This window comes from Lepidochelys olivacea (genome assembly GCF_965140295.1).
Source record: "Lepidochelys olivacea isolate rLepOli2 genome assembly, chromosome: 2".
Classification (NCBI taxonomy): domain Eukaryota; kingdom Metazoa; phylum Chordata; order Testudines; family Cheloniidae; genus Lepidochelys; species Lepidochelys olivacea.
In genome coordinates this window covers 186801472-186818449 of record NC_140412.1, presented here as the reverse complement: position 1 = coordinate 186818449, position 16978 = coordinate 186801472, and the positions used below count along the sequence as shown (strand labels likewise).

Below are 16978 nucleotides of genomic sequence, written 5' to 3'. Positions count from 1 at the left end.
GTCCATTTTGTTAACATTCCGATGGAAAATCAGGCACGTTTCCAACAGAAACCCACCTACCTGTTTTTCTGCCAGCTTGTTTGCTGGGCTCCTTGGCAGCCCAGCTGGAGATAATTGTGGAGCCCAGACTTCCATGCTCCTGGCTCCCAGGCTTGCAGCTCTTTGGCAGCTCCCGCTAGCTTGCCTAATTGGGCACTGCAGAGCTGGGGCCTCTTGAGGAGGTGAGCTGCCAGTTCCCTGTCTGACTGATTCACCCCCTGGCCAGCTCCCCACAAAATATTTTAAGTTTTTTTACTCGATTCTGCTACAGAATGGAAATTTTTTCAAAATCTAGAATTCTTCATGCAACAAAAATCTCAATGCTGCTTAGCTCCAGTAAACAGGTTCTTCATTTTTTGTATAACAGGCAAAATACATTTAGATACTAGAAAGCATAAGATAAATATGACGTTACCAAATTTATATGCATATATATTTATTTTCCGGTTGTATTGTGCTGATCTACAAGGTAAACAGGTGTCCTATTATCCATGTTTTAATAAGTTTAAAGTTGTGGTATCAATTTGACAGTCATTATCATGGCAAATTCCAAACGGATGTCCTTGCAGACTGAGTACCATGTGGATCGGTAAACTTGACAATAGCTGGGATATCAAACTATAGCCAAGTCTGTCTTCGAATAACAAGTCTGCCTTTTGTTCTACAGAGTTACAATGGCAGAGCAACTTAACTTTCAACATTTGTTTTTATTTTTTAAATTTCTGTAGTTAACGTAATTCTGAGCCAAGACATAGAAAATGGAAACCAGACCCAAAGAATCTACAATCTAGAGAAGATATTGGAACAGTTTCAGATTTTGGACACATCACTAATTTGCTTGTTCAGAGCTTTAGTTTTTATTCAACGAGAAACAAATTTCAATCACTCGTCTTTTATTACACTAGCTGTTCATGCTATCATTTAATCAAAATTCCACTTCAATGAGCTAGCTCAGGTAAACAAATGTAATTTCAAACCTAAGGAACTAAACCTGCTTCACAGTTCAGAATGCATATAAACACTATAAATTGTATATTATATATATATCTACATAAGTGATCACATAATTCAAAGTTTATAGTCTACTTAAAATGATAAATGGAGGATTCTTACCAATGCATCTGCTACTGCTTCTTCTACATCAGAACCTGTGTTCAGAACTCTCATAGCACTAACCGATGATGACAATCTACTTGACTGACTGATCCCAAAACCTGTACCTGTCATAACAGAATAAGAAAATAATAAAAATTTCAATCTGAAAAGCAACATGGAAAATAGAATTTTAGTCACTTAAAAAAACCCAACCAGAAGGATAGTAAATGACAAGTGCTCTGATCTACTTCAATTCTTTTTTTAAATTTTCAGTTAAATGAAATTATGTGGCAATTACTTGATTTGTATTTCTGCAGCAAAAGAATGGGAAAAATAAACTAAAATTAATCAATGATTAAATAGAATATTTGATAAATATTTGTACTATGAGAGAAAGGAATCAAGAGACTCAACTGAGGTGTCGGGACTGCACTACAGAGCTATTTTTCTTTTGAAGAGCACCTGTCAAAATATATTAATCATTTTGGGTTTTTTTAATTATTTTTTTAAATAAAAAGCAAATATAAAAGGAGGTCTACCAACAGTGCTATGTTAGAGAACTACATGCATAAAAAGTGCTACAAATACCAAATAATAAGAAACTAAAATAAAATACATCTGCCAGTAAAAATAACTATAAATACATTATTGTGGGGAGTTGGGGGGGTGGGGGGCGCGGAGGGTTGACCTTGGGAAAGAAAAACTTGCAATACATACACATCTACCTTCATTATCAAAAACACAGAACTCAAATTAATGTAAATAATGGTTTTTAAAAATGGATTGTAAGGAAAACCAAATGGGAAAAAATATCCAGGATGACTGCACAGATGACAGCAAAGTGTACTCATCCTTCACCTGTAGCCCCATATACTTCTGGAGTGTAGAGGGCACCAGTAGATCTGGAGTGATGCCTGGAAGCTGCAATAACAGGATCATATAAACCCTATCTATTATTATGGAAGCAAGATACAGTGATAACTGTATAGATAAAAGAGAATACTTTTTAGGAAACAGATGTAGCAATAGTGCATGAAATAGAACAAATTAACAGAGAAAACATGAAATAAAGTTTCAGAAAACAAGTCCCTCAACTACATAACAGTGGCTTATTGTACAGAAGCCAATTCATGCCGAAGAAAATTAAAAGCCAACATTCCTTTTTTTAATTCAAAGCAAAACGCACATATACACCCCATACGAACCTTTCAAAACAGCTCACTAAGTCTGTATCTTAACTGCAAAGTTAACTTGACTTGTCTACCCTGGAGGGCCTAGCTTGAATGACAGCAGCCACACTGCAAAATAATACTAGAGCTGCACAGACTAATTAGATTACTGCACAGAGTTATTGTATTAACAGCTGACAAGTTGTGCTAGCTTGAGCTGTAGCCTATACCCTGAAAAGGCTAGCTAACTCAAGTTAAAATTGCCACTAGGCTCAAATTAATGTTTTTTTGGTGCCTGGATAAAAAAAATGATTTAAAAAGTGTTGTGGGGTTTTTTTTAATAAATCACTTTTAATTTAATTTTAAAAAATAAAGTATTAAAAATAAACCTTTCTAAAATTAAATTTGAAAATAAAACCTCTATTAAGGCCTAAATTTACAATTATTCTACTTAAATAAATAAATATATGCTAAATCAATTAGTCTCTTCAAACTTTAATGAGATTAAAGAGTGCTGCTTTTTAAATTACATTTAGAATCAGGTGAAAATTTCTTTAATTTCTGAAGTCAACTCAAGTTTTATAAATACGTCACAATGTCACGTATTACATTAAGGATCTGTATTATTTTCAGTCTTTACAATGGAGTGCATATTGGTACAGGTTGAACCTCTCTAATCCGGCACTCCCTGGTCCAGCAACATCCGTGGTCCGGCAAAGGCACCAACTCCATGGGTGCTCCGGGGCTGGAGCACCCACAAGGAAAAATTAGTGGGAGCGGAGCATTCATCAATGCCAAGCGCCAAGCTCCCCCGCTCCCCTCTTGCATGCTGGTGGCCCCACCCTTACCAACTCCTCCTCCTCCTCCCTCCCAGTGCTGACGGAGTGCCACAAACAGCTGATTCAGAACGTTCAAGCTTCAGGAAGGATGGGGAGGACCTGGGGTCGGAGACTAGGACCCCGGGCGAGGGGCTAGGGGCTGGGATGGGGTGGGCAAACTTTTTGGCCCAAGGGCCACATTGGGGTTGTGAAACTGTATGGAGGGCAGGGTAGGGAAGGCTGTGCCTCTCCAAACAGCCTGGCCCCCGCCCCCTATCCACCCCTCCCACTTCCCGCCCCCTAACTGCCCCCTTCAGAAACCCAACTCATCCAACCCCCCCTGCTCCTTATCCCCTGACTGCCCCCGCCCCGGAATGCCACCCCCTATCCAACCCCCCCTGCTCCCTGTCCCCTGACTGCCCCGACCCCTATCCATCCCCAACAACCTCCCTGGGACTCCCACCCCAATCCAACCACCCTCTCCCCCGACTGCCCCAACCCCTATCCACATCCCTTCACAGGCGCCCCTCCCTCCCTGCTCGCTGATTTAAATAATGAATAAAATCTGTTATTTAAATCAAATCAGTCCTGGTATGGACAGGACTCGAGTTATGGGTAACATTCCACTTATAACTTTACAGTGAAGACAAGCCTCCTTAGTATGCAATAGATGACATTTTTTCATTATATTTTTTGTAATCCACTAAGCAATGATTAATATATTTTGCATCAACATAAATATGCTTATGTTATTTAACTATGAAGTATGGTTTCTTCTCCCCCACTAACTATATTATTGTATGCTTGGTTCTTTGGCAATCATATGCCAGCATACTTGACTAGACACTCAGCAGTACAAAAGACAACAAAAAATCAATGGCAGCGACACATGCTATCTGCAGGGCTTTGAACACATGCAATATTGGGACCAATTTCTCTACAATCTTCCACTGAAAATTCAATTCTTCCACTCAGGATATGAATTAAGAGTTCGTAATATCACTAGGAATTCTATTTAAAACAACCTCTCTCTCCACAAATACATCAAACAAGCAAGCCAAAAATATGCTAAAATATGGCTGTAACGTATTATAACAGGTAAAGGTGACTTTATTCCACGATCTCTTCTTCAAGAGTGTTCTTTGTACTCCTGATATTATAATGGACCATCTCGAATTACTTAATTTGTTTATTATTCTACCAAATTTTTAAAGATTTGTTATAATGATAAATGTTGAAAAGGACTAAAAAATAATGTACTTTCTGGTCAAAAGAAGTTAGAAGGCAATCTTGAAAAACATAAACCTTTAAAATTAACTGTATATAATAAATCAATAATCACTTGTTTCTCAGAGCAGTGAATTAAAATAGGTGCCCCCCCCCCACTTCTTTGATATCAGCATCTGTAATCCCACCGTGATGTGGGATTACAAAAAGGTTTATACATAGAGATGGCATAAACTTGGGACATTACACAAACAAAATATTCTTTTTTGGGAGCCATTAACAACACTGTACAGTTGTAGAAGGGTTATATGTAAAACTGTCACATACATTATAAAATAAAACTAATCACTGAGACAATTGATTACTTAAATCTACGTTCCATTGGAATCAGTGGAAACTTCGAGAGACTAAGGTCTGCAGAATTATTTAAAGAAATACATTTTTGACAACAGACTAATTATATGGAAGAAGACAAACTGGCTTAACTAATCACTAGGGAAATTTGAAAACAAAAATCAGGAAATAGAAAGGTAAGAAGTCCTGTGATATTTATTTCAGGAACAGACATTTTTACTAAATCTTGATTTCCATAGAGGTTATTCTACATTCTTGATACAAGCAATAGATACAACCTACTCGTGGTATTTGGCATCTGAACACAGAGGTTAAAAACTTCATTAACAACAACAGAAATAACATTTCAAGTAACAGCTCTCCCAGTAACCCAATGTCTAACAACATTATGGAGTTATTTTAATAACGATGTCTTAAAAATATGGAGTATTTGGCTTGGCATAACATGTCAATTATATACAACATGCAAGCAATTAAACTGTTCAAATTCAAGCTGCGGAGTAGCAAAAGCAGCACAGAAGTATCTGAAAACACTCTGCTTTTTGAAAACATATATGTAATGCACCACAGAACCTATCAGTTGCATTTTAATGAAGAGTTGACTAGTGGATCCTATATAACTTGCCATTCATTAGGTTTCCTGATTAAATAGCATCTGGTTAAATTAGCATCAGATACTGAGACAGCTTCCATTTATTTACCCAACTCTTTGCCAGTAAAAATACAGCTGACAGGAGCAAATTGCCTTAACAGCCCAAAATAAGGATCAGACTTTCAGATGCTAATAAGGAACATACTGGGGTGCCTCAATTTGAGGTTGAAAATAGAGTAAAGATCTTATTTTGGGAGTGAGCTGAGGAATTGGAAGCAAGGTATCTTTGCTATAGACTATACTGAACTGGGAAGAAATTAAAAAGGAACTAAAAATCTATTATAAATTCATACAAAGTAGGTAAATTTCAAATAGAACCTTCAAGTGATACATTTTCTACCTTACAGAAGGAGCCCAAAACCAACTAAAATAATCTTTTGAAGAAAATTTTGCTACCTAAATCATAGCAACTTTCATCCAGATGTAATGATTTATGATTAGAATCTACTGATTTTTTTTTTAAAGCCAACTATGTGCTTCCTGTACTTCCATTTGGGTTTTGTAAAGAGATGTCAGTTTGACACTTGCAAATATTTTAAGTGTCAGGCCAGTAAATTGCAGTATTACATGTGAAAGCTGTGTCATTGTTTACAGTAGCTCTAGGAAAGAAGTCTGAAGTATCTGTGGTTGTGCAAATCTGAAATGTAAAGAAGTTGCCAGCCTCCTCTCCCCCATGTAGCGACCTATGTTAATTGTGCATTATGCTGTTTTTGAGACGCTGAAGGTAGGTTTCAAAACTGGATTTAGGTTCACCCACTCTGGCAAGAGCCCTTACTATTTGCTTCCATTTATTTCCAAAAAATGTAGAGACTATTCTTACAGTAAAAGTCTGTTTTGAAAAATGATTGCATGAAACTGGCATCTTCTAACTCAATGGATCTGTTACCAATTTGCACAGAGATTCATACCGACTTACTTTAGTGACAAAAAATAGAATTTTAATTTTTTTGTTTTATTTCTATTAGCACTAGAGTGACAATATAGCAATATTTTTTTCTTTTCCATCAACAGAATTGTTTAGTAACTGCACTATAATTCCTATTATTCCTGTAATATAAAACCAGTTATCAATCCACTCTATCTGATCCAGGGACCAGGAAGAAAACCCCAGGTTTTGAGCACAAGAAAACAGAGTCACAGTAAGGTTTTTATTTATATGTAAGCATTTGATATTGAAATCAAGACAAAAACCTATAATCTTACAATGCCATTTTTACAGTCACTTTTCTGAGCAGAACTGCTCTTTCTAAAGTCTCAATCTAGGAACTGTGTGGCGAGGTTATCTTCCCGGGTTCTTGGTGTAAAGGATAAGACTAACACCAGTGTGACATTTACTTTTTTAATGTGCATTTCATTCACGTGTTGATTGATACTCTAGCAAAGTAAATGGCAAATGAGTCCAAAGGAAGGGAAAATAATGGTTACCTACTATAAGCTAAACGAAGAAGGCATGGGTTCATTAGATGCAGATAATGAAAGGCATAAATAGGCACAACAAAGTCTCCAAGTACTTACCAAGGGGTGGAAAAGAGCGGACAGGGCTTGTGTCCCTGCTACTTTCACGGCTGGCCTCCCGACTGCACCCCTGACTCACACTAGGTCGAGGAATGCGGCTGCCTCGTGCTAGTATGATTCAGTGTACAGAGAAACAGCAGCACAGAAAGGGAGAAGACACAAGAAAAGTTGTAGTTTTAATGTAATTTTGTTTGTGCAATAAATCAGATCAATTATGTATTTCTAAGAACAGACGTTGCCTCTATTCATGTAGCATTACAGTATTATCTTCTGACATTCTATGAATTTGACAAATTGCACTAAATGAAGCCAGTTCAGATGAAAGTATCTTCTCCACAACATAAACTAACATGAATTTGGAATCTCTCTAAAGAAAATTGAAAAATGCTTTAAAAGAATGGTAACTTTTTTCAGATTATAGTTGAAACATTGATCAGTACAGCCTGTGAAGAGCATACAAACAGTAGTTCATTCAGAACTTACTCAGTTTAGTTCCAGCTAATCTTTCTTTTTTAATGTGGAAATAAATATTGCTTTTGCTACACTAAAGTACAGTACAACAATCTATTTAAAAAGGGGAAAATAATTCAGTTTAAGGTAAAGGTAAGGTAAAATTAAATAAAAACACTACAGAAAATCAGGTTACGGATAGCAGTAACCTCAGTTTTATTTATTGACATATTTCAAGAGAGTATAGATAATTGAGTTATACCATGAGGCTGTACTTGGGGGAAATATTAAGCATAATACATTCATTTTTACACCACACACACAATATAAAACAAGTATTTCAAGGATGCTAACTGTCTTGATGTCTTCTTCCCAGTTTTCAGTGTTTCCAGGCTGCCATAAAGATTTTGAGGGTTCCCAACAATGCTGAATATTTATAGGGGCCCGATTCACTTGCTCCTTCCTCTTTTTGGGAGGAGTTTAAGAGTAAGCATGGAGGCATAGATCAGTGCATTTCGAGAACAGCAAACTTCATAGTCCCACCTTAAATATGAAGTGTGTTGCAAATCGTAGGCCTCCCTTGGGAGTTGGCTCTGCAGGTCCCCAGTCAGATTTTAGAGTTTCAATTATGGGTTTTCCAGCCCCACCATCTGTAACTAGGCACTAAATGCATAAAGTAACATCATCTGTAAAGAATGTTACTTGATCGTTCTTACCTACTGACAATCTAGAAGGACTTGCTTCTCTACTGCATCCTTGGCTTCGTGGGATCTTGCTCCGTTTTTGTGCTGTTGCTGGATTGACTAACACTCTCTGAACCCCTGTGTTCATAGTTGAAAGTGCAGTTGTAGTCAAAACTCTTCCAGGAGATCCAGATCGACTACCAGCTGAAGGCAAAATAAGTAAAAATAAATAACTTCAGATAAATAACAAGGATAAAAAGACAGAAAAACAACATGTTTGAAATGGTTCGAAAAAACAGTTTGGAAGAACTTACAAGATAAAATGTAAAATTTGAGAAAATCTGTAAGATCTACATCTAGTCTTAAAAATAAAACACCTCTCACAAGGTATAGATAAAAATATCTGTGCAAGTCTGAAAACTTTATCACGGTATTTAGGACTATATGAGCACCATAGCAAGCAATTGTAACCGCACACCAAAAAAAAAAAAAAAAAATTATTCTTTTCACTAGTATTTTCAAAAGCATCCAATATTCCTGAATCCGAAGATTGAGAGGTTACCTACCTTACAGCAATTTGAGTTCAAGAAGTTTTGTCCCTATGGGTGCTCCACCCTAGGACATATGCAAGTCCATGCACTCTCGATTGGAGACTGCAAAGTAGTGTCTGTGAACCCCGCCTCTACAGAGTTTCCTCCTGCTCTGAACAAGTGCATTTAGGGAGACGTCAGCCTGCCACCACTCAGTTACCTTGAAAGCGAAGCTGAATTCCACAGCAGAGGGGAAGGAAGACCAGAGGTGGAGCACATTTAAGGACAAAACATCCCAAAGAACTCAAGTTACTGTAAGGAAGTAACCTTTCCTTCTTCGAGAATATGTCCCTATGGGTGCTCCATTGTAGGAGACACCCAAGCAGAAGCTCAGTGAAGAGGTAGGTCCAGGACATACAAAAAAACTGCATTACTGAATGAGTTATCTCGGGAAGCAGATAAGATGAAGTAGTGTTTGGTAAAGCCATGTACAGAAGACCAAATAGCAGTCCTGCAGATTTCTGCTCTGGCAACATCCTTCAGTGGAGTTACAGATCTGGACTGAGCACTAATGGAATGTGCTGTTACTCTGTGAACACCAGCATTTTCAGAGCAGGTCAGGATGCATTCAAAACCCACTTAGACAGTCTGTGTGGAAATCGGTTGACCCTTCATCCTATCTGCAATTGATACAAATAGTCTGGGAGATACCCGGAATGGTTTAGATAGAAAGAAAGGGCCCTCCTGACATTCAGCAGACAAAGGCTTGATTCTTCTCTGGAGGCACAAGGTTTGAGCAGAAAACTGGTAGGCGAATTTCCTGGTTAATGTCATATTCCAAGGGAGGAATATAACGTCTGGGAGGAAGCAAGGATGGGGATGTAATATAATCTTGTCTTTGTAGAAGGTGGTATATGGTGGGTCCACCAGGAGATCTTCCCACTCACCCATTCACCTTCCTGAGGTGAAGGCAATTAGGTACAAAATTTTGGGGTGAGAGAGCAGGCTGCCATTGGTTTGAAGGGGGATTTTTTTAGGGCACTCAAAATCAGGTTGAAATCCCACTTGGGAGCCTGGTGTCGAATGGGCAGAAACAAGCTGTATATGCCTTGAAGAAATCTGGTTTCTGTAGGGTGGGCCAAAGACTGAGAAGCCCTGAATAGATGAGTGGAAGGCTGTGATGATGACAGATGTACTCTGATAGAGCTCATTGAGAAACCCTATGTTTTTAATTCAAATAGGTAGCCCAGCATTTTAGAAAGCAGAACTTTCTAGGCTTTAGAAGATATGAGGGAGCACAATGATTGGAAGTGCTTGCACCTTTGCAAGCAAGTTTTATGAGTATTAGGCTTTCTACTAGATAAGAAAACTGACTAAACTCTATCCAAAAAGGTCAATTCCATACTTGAGAGTCACTGAGCAGCCAGGTTTTCAGATTCAGGGAGAAGGGGATGGGATGGATGAAGACCTCTGTCAATAGGTCTTTTGTAATAGGAAATCTGAGCAATGTTACCTCCAAGAGGTGGATGAGGTTTGAGTACCACACCTGTCTCAGCCAAGCAGATAATACGAAGCTAGCTCTCACTCCTTGAGAAGAGTCTTGAGGATTAATGATATAGGTAGGAAGCACGAAGAAGGGAACAAGGCCATGTTGTTATCATAACTCCCCAGAGAGTCATGGCTGTAACTTCCATTGGAGTAGAACAGGAAACATTTCATTTTGTTCAGGGTAGCAAAGAGGTCTACCGACCGGTATACCTCAGGTCTGGCAGATCCTGTGGAAGACAGAGTCCTTGAGTTTCCATTCATGATCTTGCCAGAAGTGGCTGCTCAAGGAGTCTGCGATTGTATTGTGCAGACCTGGTAAACAGGCTGCCGATATTTCTATCTGATGAGAGAGAGACCAGATTCCAGCCTTAATGACTATGCACATAAGGACTGGGGTCTCGCTCTGCCCTGGCAATTGACATAATACATCGGTGCCCCTTTGTCCAGCATTACTCCAGCATGACTGAGTGACTTTGTATGGTGAGAGAGAAGTGTTGGCAAGCATATCGATCTGTTTTTAACTCCAGAACACTGATTTGGAGCACTGATTTCTGTGCTAAGTCTCCCTGTAGATGAGCTCCCATCCCAAAGATACATATATTGTGAGGGTCTTCAAAGGTGCTGGATACAAAGAATGGGGTTCCAATACAGACCCTCCATCATGTAAGACAGTCCAACACCTTCTAAGACATTGTGATACTTTAGGAAAGGCTATGTCAGTCTGGAATATATGCTGTCCTTATCCATGTATAGAAGCAACCTGAGGTGCATCCTCACATGGGGTGTCACATGCCTGGGGGCTGACATGTGGCCTAAGACCTACAGACAAATTCTCACTGTTGTTTGCAGGCTACACTGCAATGTTGAGATTTGGTTGGATAGGGTGAAGAATCTCTCCTCAGTAGGTAGGATCTTGCTGTTGTGAAGTCCAGAGTAACTCCTATAAAGTCTCCTCTCTATACTGCAGATAGTGTGTATTTTTTGTGGTTGATGCGGAGTCCCAAAGATGGGAATAGTGTTTAATGGACTGGACATTGCTGCCTGGACCTCTGTTCACCAATTCTTAGACTTCCTCTAGTGGGATTTGAAGTGAATCCACTAGCCTTTTCATGAGATCCAGGAAAGCCAAAATCATCAGCATAGGAGGGCAGTGGTGGCAACAGCACCTCATTTGGAGATGAAGAGGACTTTGGAGATGGAGGTGAGATCTCCTCAGCCTGAGACTCTTGCTCCTCCTGTACACTTTTTTTATTGTCCAGGGCTGTAAAGCAACTGTGACTGAGGCAGTCTGCAACATAGAAGCTAAGGTACTGGGACTTGGAGGGGGAGAAGCATACACCTCCAGAGCTAGGGCAAGTCCTACTAACAGGAGCTTAAGTCTAGTCCTAGTCTAGTCTTCCTGTCCTCTTGGATCTGCCTTTGAAATCCAGACAAACCTTGCATTTAGAAGGGTTGTGACTTGTGAGAGTCCCCCCAAACACCGCAGGCAGCTCAAGTGTCCATCAATATGGGGAAAGGGCTTGTGGCAAGTCTCAACCCCTGGGGTTTGGGGCATAACAAATTGTGCTCCAACACAAAACAGAAGATGGAAGAAGAGGGGAAGAAGTTCTCCTGCCCCCAATCAACGCAACAGTTGCTATGCACAATAAAGGTAACAATGAAAATAGATAACTAAAAGGAATTACTGAAACAAATAAACAAAGTAAAGAATTCACGAAGTGAAGGTAGGAAGCTGAATACAGCAGACTCTTTTGAGTCACAAGTGGCTGAAAAGGAACTTTGTGGTGGCAGGCTTGCAACTCCTTACGTTCCCTGTTTAAAGCACGAGGCATCTCTCTGCGCATGCCCATGGACGCTTCACAGTCTTTGACTGAGAGTGCACAGGCATATGCCCATCCTATGGTGGGGCACCCAGAGGGATCATATAGTAGAACAACAACTGTGTGTTCATTTTTAAAATTATATGGGATGGTTGGTCACATATTGCTGTTTTCTGAACTACCAACAGTTAAACCAAATAGATAATTTTGTTCTGTAACATCCCTGGACTGATCACCTTGGTTTTCACAACACAACAAATAACTATTGTATTTTTTAAACATGTAAAAGATGAAGTAGGCCCTGGTATTTCTTCAAATCCTACTCTCTTGGAGCCCAATCATCTAACACTGACTGTAGACAATGGAAAGAATCCCACTGACTTCCATGGAAGTTATTCTAAAAATTCAATTTAGAAAGCTTTTTTAAAACTAGGATTTTCAACCTTTGGAACACATTATGAAAAAACACACCTGATCAAGATGTTAAAATTCTTTGTTGAAGTGTCTTAGCAAACGTTATTCATAAAAATTATACATTTATTAGAAATTTGATCTTTGATTTTAACATATTGCATCCACTGGAAGAAATTGGTCACTTTTACCTAGACTATCTTCATCCTTCGAAGTTTCAGCTGTGGGGAACTTACATTTTAATACCTAACAAATGGTCCATTCATATCCCTTACTGATACTCTAATTAAAACTGTATTTTATAGCAATAATCAGTTTAATTATATGTCATTGTTGCCAAATGCAGAATAAAAACAATTTCACCTAAAAATCTTAATTAAAAAGCAAAGCTATTTTTAACCAAAATTAGCTTAGTGAAATGAAGCCTATAATAATTTTTCTAGCCCTGTTTAAAAGAAGAAAACAGTGTAAGCATAGGAACGCTATAAGATGTCTATTAGCTTAAGTACGTTTCATAGTACTCTTACATTACAAGGACTACCAGTGTCAACCAAAGAGCAAAGATGCTATAACAATAAAAAGTCCACAGGCATATTTTAGGACCACAAGATGATTAAAGCTTGATAGCAAGAAATGACTGAAAAAATGTGTGTGGCGGGGGGAGGGGACTGAAAACAATGCACCATGCATAAACTATATGATTTGTTGGTTGAATTGAGACTTGAAATGATTATTTAGCAAAATGCCCTTTTCTATCTATGGGCCTATTCAGCAAAAATGAGACATGCAATATTGTGCAGCACGAAGTCACGAACCTAGCTTCTGTTACTGAGATGAACAGATGATATTTCTAGCTTCTGTTACTGAGATGAACAGACGACATTTCTACCAGCTTTGTGTAGTTTTGTGAGAATTAAGAGCTCATGCAGAGCCTCTGCATATCATTCAGACCATCCCAATTGATTCAGAAAGACCTGGCAGAATACAGAATAACGGTCTTCTGTACTAGAGAATTTCCAGCAGATTCCCTGAAGTAGCTTGCAAAACCTGATAATCCTTTACCCTTCCCCTTCGCTAAATGCAAAAAATGTGCTCGATCAATATAAAGTTATATACATCACTCTGCTGTGTATAGATGTTTGTTACATCTGCTTGACCACTACTGTGTGGTACACTGGACTCTCCTAACATGTTCAGGGAAGTCTGGTATCTTCAGAACTGTCCACCTTACACACAGTAGCATGAGCAGTTGCAGATTTAAGCAATCAGTGCTATTTTGATAGTGGAAGAAAAAAGTTACAAAGATGATACTCCACAGTTACAAAGAAGAAATGTTTTTTCCTTCTAAGAATTACATTAAATTAAGTAGTCGTAGGACCATGGAAAGTGAGCTGGAATTTCTGCTGAATAGGGTTCTATGTTAAGGATATGTAGACAAATGATCAAACAACAATGCACACACAAATTTTGAGTCTTACCACCAATGGGGTTAGCAGACTGTGATCCTGAACAAGTGTAAAAGGCAGGATTAGGGTAAAGGTTTATAATCCATGAAAAGGGAGGGAGCAGAGCAGATTAAAAATGGATGGCAAATGGAAACAAGAAAGCTTTAGTCAGTTCACACAGGAGAAAAAAGCCACAAAAGTGTTATGCAAAAAGCAAGGCATTTTAGTAGCTTCCATAACTAAAGAATTAGGTTCAGATGCTTGTGTATAAATCAGATGAAGCAAAGCTGCAAAAGCAAATTACAAGTTTCCATCTTTCTAACTGCATAATACTAAAGAATTACATTATTTTCAATTAAATATGAACTCAACTTTCAGAATATTTTCAAGTATTATTAGACCGCAAAAAAAAATAAAGATTTAAAAACTGAAGAAAGCAATTTTCATGAAAGGCCACAAATATTTTCTTATTCAAGACAAAAACAGTGATGGAAAATTTGGCTGGGAGTGGGGTGCTCCAAAAGGGGAAGCACAGGTACACATTTGTAATCTGACAAGACACTTTCAGATAATTATAAAATAAGTCAAAAAGTTTAAACTTAACTAAATGTTGTCATTCTAACTTTCTATTATTTCCTTTATGATAATCCGTCTGAGGGTTAAAAGCAATTTTTCAAATCAGAAAATTTATTCTTTTTCTCTAATAGAGATAAACATAGTAACACTATGCAAACCCTCATAAATTAGCCGGAACCAAACTGAAAACAAGAGTAGCCACTTTTCTATTCATGACTTAACCGCAGTACAGATCTGTATACGTGTATTTAATACGACTGTCTATTTACAAATAACTCTGAGGGTGGGAGTAGGAGGAAAGTTCCTCCAAAATCCCTAGTTACAATTATGTATTCCCCTCCCCCCCAAAACTACCCAACCTTGCGAGTGCAAGTATGAGTCAAATATCGTAGCCTTTAAACCCATATCCTTGAAACTTGAAGTACATCTCTACCCCTAAATTTGCACAATGGTTTTGGTTTCAAAAAAACTTATCCCGCCAGATGAGACAATGTATTGTTTTAAAATGACCTATTTTTAAAATATGGACACTTGGTCTAAGACAACAGAAGGGGAATGCTGTACTACAATTGTTTGTAAAAGGTGGGAATCTAAGTCTAATATGTAACCCATTATAAAATGGTCTGACTAGTCTGGAACTTTTCACTCACAGTTTCATGTCAATAATTCTCATTTAAATTAGAATTTTAGAAAAATTATGCCACAAAACATCAGGCACACTTGTGCTTCAGTTGCCCCTCTCCTGTGAACTTTTATTTATATTGGAATTGGAAAAGGTTCAGAAAAGGACAACAAAAATTATTAGGGGTCTGTAACGGCTTTCATATGAGGAGAGATTAATAAGTCTGGGATTTTTCAGCTTGGAAAAGACGACGACAAAGCAGGGGGGATATGATAGAGGTCTATAAAATCATGACTGGTGTGAACAAAGCAAATAAGAAAGAATTATTTACTCCTTCTCATAACACAAGAATTAGGGGTCACCAAATTAAATGAATAGGCAGCAGGTTTAAAACAAACAAAAGGAAGTATTTCTTCACACAAAGTACAGTCAACTTGTGGAACTCTTTGCCAGAGGATGTTGTGACGGCCAAGACTATAACAGGGTTCAAAAAAGAACGAGAAATTCATGGAGGATAGGTCCATCAATGGCTATTAGCCAGGATGGGCAGGGATGGCGTCCCTAGCCTCTGTTTGCCAGAAGTGAAGAATGGGCAACAATGGGAATGGATCATTTGATGATGAGCTGTTCTGTTTATTCCCTCTGGGGCACCTGGCATTGGCCACTGTCAAAAGACAGGATATTGGGCTGGATGGACCTTTGGTCTGACCCAGTATGGCCGTTCTTAAGTTATGTTCTTATGTTTATTTGCTTTACTAGTCCTCTTTTACATTGTCTAGGAATTCTTATTTGTCACACTCCTGAGATTTGTAAACAATGAGCTCTGCTGAAGGATTAAGCTCCGAGTGGAAGGACGGCTGCCAGTCGGGGGGGGGATTTACTTTTCTATACCACCATATGTAAAACCATCCAATTATTTCAGTAGAACATCAGGGAGTTCTACCCAACTCATCCCTTCAGGCTCTGATCCAGACAGAAAGTGAGTTCTTTTGCATACCACCACTATCACCAGTAAAATACAATTTAAATGCTTAAGTTTACATTTTATTGAACGTGAAGAATTAATTATCTAAAACTGAATTAGAATACAAACCTCTTAACAGTGACCACCTCTGTAGAAACTGAATATCCATCAATGATTTAGGCATAACCCTTTTTTGCCATTTATTTTGAGTAATTTCCCATCAAAATTTCTTAATTAATAAAGCTCTATTATGGGAATTTATTAGAAGTATAATGCATATGTCTGTTGGTCTTTAGATTTTGTAAAAGCTTGTTTTCACAGAATCTGCAAATTCTGGGCCAAGTTTGACCAGCATCCCTTTGAAAATAAAAAGGCCTTCAGGAAATTGTTACTGAAAAATTAATGCAAACTTATAGTAAGGAAGATTTGATAATCAAATGAATTTGTTCGCTTTTAATTTAGTCTATTCCATAACTATCTAAAGAAGGGTATGTTATGGACTAATGACCTTTCAAAGTTACTACACTTTCTGTGCATTTTAAAGCATCATTCTACTCTGAGAAGTGGTTAAAAGTATATGGGGGGATGTCGTACGTCTCACCATTTTCATAACAAGCTTGCCAACTTTACTCACAAAAAGTTTACATACTGACTACTGACACCTGACCAGTATTTGTTTTTGCTGTCCTGATTACTGCATAGTAATTAGCCATATATAAGTGCAGGTGCATGTTTGAAAATCAGGCCCCAAATTGTTAATTTAAAAAAATGTTTAGTACAAAAATGCATATGGAGTGGAATGGGATAACATTTTTTAAATCAAAACTGATAATGTAAAAAGACCCCCCGCCCATTTAATGACCACATATATTTAGGTGTGGCAGAATCTGATTTTTTAAATAATTTTCATGGATAATATTGTTTATTTTTAAGCATTATTTTATCAAATTATGTTTTCATAGTTGTGCATAAATATGGGTTTCAAGCATTTTTTATTTTTTATCAATTTTAAATGTTTACAATTGTGGGAAATTAAGGGGGGGGTGTAAGACAATGGGGA

General features: G+C 38.0%; 1 protein-coding gene across 36 annotated transcripts in view; it reads right to left on the bottom strand.

Annotated features, from left to right (window-relative positions):
* CLASP2 (cytoplasmic linker associated protein 2) overlaps positions 1-16978 on the bottom strand; it is a 265493-nt gene that overhangs the window by 77195 nt on the left and 171320 nt on the right. For 11 of the 36 annotated variants that reach the window (XM_084618642.1, XM_084618639.1, XM_084618645.1 and 8 more), the window contains 3 exons: positions 8036-8206; positions 6870-6977; positions 1153-1259 (listed from right to left, as the gene is read on the bottom strand). In XM_084618642.1, the coding sequence (XP_084474768.1) occupies positions 1153-1259; positions 6870-6977; positions 8036-8206 (386 nt within the window). Of the gene's footprint in view, positions 1-1152; positions 1260-1992; positions 2056-6869; positions 6978-8035; positions 8207-13789; positions 13817-16978 lie in introns of all 36 variants that reach the window. The other 25 variants (XM_084618655.1, XM_084618668.1, XM_084618665.1 and 22 more) reach the window with 4 other exon arrangements.